Source organism: Octopus bimaculoides, chromosome 20, assembly GCF_001194135.2.
Source record: "Octopus bimaculoides isolate UCB-OBI-ISO-001 chromosome 20, ASM119413v2, whole genome shotgun sequence".
Lineage (NCBI taxonomy): Eukaryota > Metazoa > Mollusca > Cephalopoda > Octopoda > Octopodidae > Octopus > Octopus bimaculoides.
The window spans coordinates 18265159-18270158 of record NC_069000.1 but is presented as its reverse complement, the minus strand read 5'-3'; the positions used below and the strand labels follow the sequence as shown (position 1 = coordinate 18270158).

General features: G+C 37.0%; 1 protein-coding gene across 1 annotated transcript in view; it reads right to left on the bottom strand.

Annotated features, from left to right (window-relative positions):
• Positions 1-5000, bottom strand: part of LOC106878368 (maestro heat-like repeat-containing protein family member 1) — a 101989-nt gene that overhangs the window by 48515 nt on the left and 48474 nt on the right. The window contains exons 23-25 of the mRNA XM_014927559.2: positions 4495-4574; positions 3350-3587; positions 1599-1709 (exon numbers count right to left, since the gene is read on the bottom strand). Coding sequence (XP_014783045.2) covers positions 1599-1709; positions 3350-3587; positions 4495-4574 — 429 coding nt within the window. The remainder of the gene's footprint in view (positions 1-1598; positions 1710-3349; positions 3588-4494; positions 4575-5000) is intronic.

The following is a 5000-nucleotide window of genomic DNA, read 5'->3' as shown; positions in this document are numbered from 1 at the left end:
GAATTTGAATCCTTATGAAACAATAAAAAAATATGAATGTGGTCATTTAAGTAGCTAGAAATAGCAATCAAATTCTCTCAAATGACACCCAAATATCTTTTGCATACATATACAAAAAGTTGGGATGACCAAAGCTTTGAAATATCTTTGATATGCCCAATCAGGTCTGATTGGGAACTAAACAGCAACATCATATTCCTTAACCCTTTAGTGTTCAGATTACTCTGTCAAATATAATGCTTATTTATTCACACTGTTTTGAATCAATCATTATCATGTAGCTTTGAGATTTCAATGAGGTGATTGTTTATTCTTATAATGACATTGTAGGGTAGGTGTGAGAGGCCAAATCTAGTCAGTCTGGACATAAAACTGGTAGAATATTTGGGTCAGCTATGGCTGGTTTAAATGCTAAAGGGTTAGTCTACTTTTACACCATTTCTAACATGAATGGTGACTCGGTAGAACAGATATATTGTTGGTTCGAATGCTGCTCATCAACTCTGCCTTTCATGTGTTCTGGATTAACACAAAGAGTATCAATCCAGAATCATGGACTGGTGAGTATCAGACCAGATGCCTTGTGGTAATTGCTCTGGATCTTTGTAGTCTGAGTTCAAATTCCACCATGGCATATTCAGGCAATAATTTTAATTCACTGCCCAGTTTAACACCACTGCCTGGTGCTTTGGGTACCTTGTGAAGACCCCACACTGTCCTTCTTCTCTGTCTCTTTTCTAAGAGTTTCAGAAGGCCCTGTATTGAGTGTAACAAAGCTTGTTTTATACAAGAGAGAATGCAATGCTAGTGCCCAGGGCATGGGCACTTCATTCCCTTTTGGTTAAAAGATAATAAGAAACTACAAGCTTTATTGCAGTCAACAAATTTAACCCTTTAGCATTCAGATTACTCTGTCAAATGTAATGCTTACTCTTTTACTTGTTTCAGTCATTTTGACTGTGGCCATGCTGGAGCACCGCCTTTAGATGAGCAAATCGACCCCGGGACTTATTCTTTGTAAGCCCCGTACTTATTCTATCGGTCTCTTTTTGCCGAACCGCTAAGTGACAGGGACATAAACACACTAGCATCGGTTGTCAAGCAATGCTAGGGGGACAAACACAGACACACAAACATACACACACACATCACATACATATATATATATATACATATATACAACAGGCTTCTTTCAGTTTCCGTCTACCAAATCCACTCACAAGGCTTTGGTCGGCCCGAGCCTATAGTAGAAGACACTTGCCCAAGGTGCCACGCAGTGGGACTGAACCCGGAACCATATGGTTGGTAAGCAAGCTACTTACCACACAGTCACTCCTGCGCCTTATTTATTCATATATTTAGAATTGATCATGCATTATCTTGTCACTTCAAAATTTCAATCATGTAATAGTTTATTTTTAATATGACATTATAGGTTAGGTATGAGAGGCCAGATCTGGTCAGTTTGGACATAAAGCAGGTAGAATATTTGGATCAGATATGACTGGTTTAAATGCTAAAGGGTTAAGAGAAGAGAAAGAAGAGAACCTAAACTAATTAAATGGAACCTATTTCTGGTGTCTTATAGGAAAACTCACTGTGTTTACTGGATTCACATTTTCACGGAAAAATCGAAGTAACAACAACCAAGTTTCCAAAACTCTTTCTCTGTGGAAGTCACTTGAAGAGGATAACCATATTTTGAGGTGCTGAAAATAGAATAACATAGTTTTATATTAGCTCCGGAATAATCAGTTAAAGATGTTTTTGACACATGTTGTTATTGCTTTTGTTGAATAAAATTTGATGAAAAAACCCGCAATAATTATGCACCAACCCAATAAAATGAGAGTGAGAGAGTACCAATACTCTATAACATTATTCTAGTACATATTTATGGGCCTGTGTTTCTCAGAATAGTCTACAAAGAAACAAAGTCCACAGCTCTGCAATATAAAGTGATTTTCAATAACATTCAATAAAAATATATTTTATCAAAAACTGGTGTTCACTCTTTTCATAATAAATAGTTAAATGTTATTTATCTTTTATATATGAATACACTTGCTCTTTAAAGGAACGTTTGTTTCATAAATTGACAAATTTGTAATGAAACCTCTCTCTCGGGCATTCAATCACAAATGATAACGAAGCGGCTAACATCTAGCCTTCGGTTGCCTTGGACCCTTGTGTTCACCACCCTGATTGGTTCTCATTTGCGCAGCAATTGTCCCCAGTTCTGCTTTACGCCAGGGTGCATACCGTCCAATCGTGGCCTTCAAATAAGGTCACGTGAGAGAGAGTTTTTCTGGGTTTCCGGTGAGCCCTATTTCATATGTAAATAAGCCCGCTCCAACGACGTCGGTCGTCTTCGATTTCAGACCTCTCACAGGTCTGGTCGCTGACCACACATACAGAACACAGCTCCAGCCAGTTTCCAGCGATGACGTCAACACCACCAATGTCGTCACCAGCAGCACCACTACCAGAGTATACACCAACAACTACAAACGCGGTTACATCTCGACACTGTTTGAGTGGATTATTCCCATCCACGAAGTTTAACGGTCAGAACTAACCTGTGAAAATATTCTGTACCAGGTAACCGGTTGCAGCATCGACGCTCAACACACACAGCAAGAGACACAACAGCTCTGCTCCCTTGGCCACAACTTCCTGCGTATGAACATTCTATCATCTTGTGTAACTCTTATATGAGCTGGTATTTCTCTATCTCTGTGTTTAAGACTTTTACAGTCTATGTTACAGACACTTTTTCTATGTTCTGTGTTTCTCTCTCTCACACACACACACATATTGTATACACACTCTTGCTTATACGACAGTCCGTCATTCATATTGTTGCATACATACTCTTGTACACGAAGGCCTGACTTATGTATTGTCTTATTTATATATGCCGCATGCATGCACGCACAGACACTACAGTTTCACTATGTTAATAAACTTACTCTCTTTATATATCTAACGGTTGTCTCTGTCACTCTCTGTTCCTTTTATTGTCACTTGGCTCGTATCTCTCATGACAAGCCTTCTATGTCATGTAACATGTTTTTGTGTTCGACTGTGCGACAGGTTAAAAGGAGCCTTTTCCGTCTCGTCGCCATCCTCCTTTGGTTCGAACGGTCGTTTTATTACAAATTAAATTGAGAGTGGTTGAGTTTGTTAATAAAATATGAGTATGGCTTTTGTAATTTCGGGAAAATCTCATAAAAATCTGTAAAAAATATGAATACCTTCATCATCCCAAACTGTCACCTACAAAACTCTTTCCCTTATGTTAGAATAGTAAAATGCACGGAAGTAGTAGAATATGTGAAATATTTACCTTAAATATACTTTCAAGTCCATTTGGAGTGAGATCTTTGCGAAGTATCTCCTTCAAAAGAGTGTTTAAAGCGTTGATGGCATCCTTAAGATGTTCCCCAGCTTCAACAACTTCCTCGTATGTCTCTTCTTTGCCCTTCTTTGGCGCACAGCCATCAAGGGGTAGAGAAAGAACATTGGTGGTCGCCGACTCTACGAGATCTTCAACTTCCTTTTCATTTAGTTTAGGGTCCAGTTGACTTATAAATAAAAGAATCTGGGTCAAGGGAGACAACTAATACATGTTTCATCGTTTCTATGTTGGTGTATATGTATGTACATCAATATGCTTGTATGAATATACGTGTTAGTAAGGGCATGCATATCTGATTGTGTGATAGTGTGTTTATTTTGCCAGAGACGGAGGGTAGCATGCATACATGTGTTTGTGTCTCTGCATGTGCATATTTATACACCTCTCTCTCTCTCTCTCTGTATATATATATGTATGTATGTATTTTTTATTAAAAGCTGCAAAACCATAACAAAAAACTGTGACACACAGCTTCACTTTCCCGTTCGATGGACAGATGTAATCAAGATTGTCTGATGAACAAAAATGTGAAACTGAGTCATGGTTTTTTTGAGATGTTTTTGCAGCTTTTAATAAAAAGGCAAATAGCTCTACCTACAGTATTCAAGTACTATTTTTTTCATGGCAAATAAGTCGAAAGGTAAGCTACTATAAATCGGCATGAACTTTTCAGACAACCCAATATATAGCAGAAGACACTTGCCCAAGGAGCTGTTTAGTGAGACTGAATCCAAAATCATGTGGCTGCAAAGCAAGCTTCTTAACAACAGTTATCTTTTACAGTGAATTCACTTCAGCCATCAAATGTCAGTTTCTTTCGACAATACAATGGATGCAGCAGAACTCTAAATGATAGGTTTAACTAGTAGACTGAGCCAACTATTGACCTAGTTATTAGATATGACTCCATATCCTACTTAAAAAAAAAAGAAAAAAAAATGAAAAAAAAAAAAAGAGTGTGTTAACTTGATGTAGGAAACAATTGGTAAGAAGACGAGTGAGTGATTGGTAAATGGAAATTTGAAGGAGGATGAGGATTTTAATTGAGACTTTTGACTAAAAAAAAAGGATACACTAATGTGGTGGCAGCTTTCAGTGCAAGAGTTCGAACGTCATTGTTGATACATTCTTTGCTCTCTCCTTTTATGTAGAGCTGTATAAAGACAACAGAATCATCATCATCATCACTTAGTAATAACCTCAATTTATTATTATTGCTTTTATCATAATAATAATAATAATAATAATAATTATTATTATTATTATTATTATTGCTCTTATCATCATCATCATCATCATCATTATTATTATTATTATTTTATGTTTGACTTTTGTTTTGCATTTGTACAAGTTGGATCCAAGTCTCACCCAGAGACCTCAAGAGACAACAAGTTAGAAGTTCATGTAGGTGTTATGCCTAGGGTACCATATATTTGGATTTGTACAGTTTTGTTCAAGTGAATGTTTAAGAAACCATAAGAAAATTATGTTTGCTTTAAAATTTGAGATCACATAGACAGTATTTTACGTAGGATATGGGCAGTTCCCATGAGCACTATCTTTTGGACTTCAGCCATTT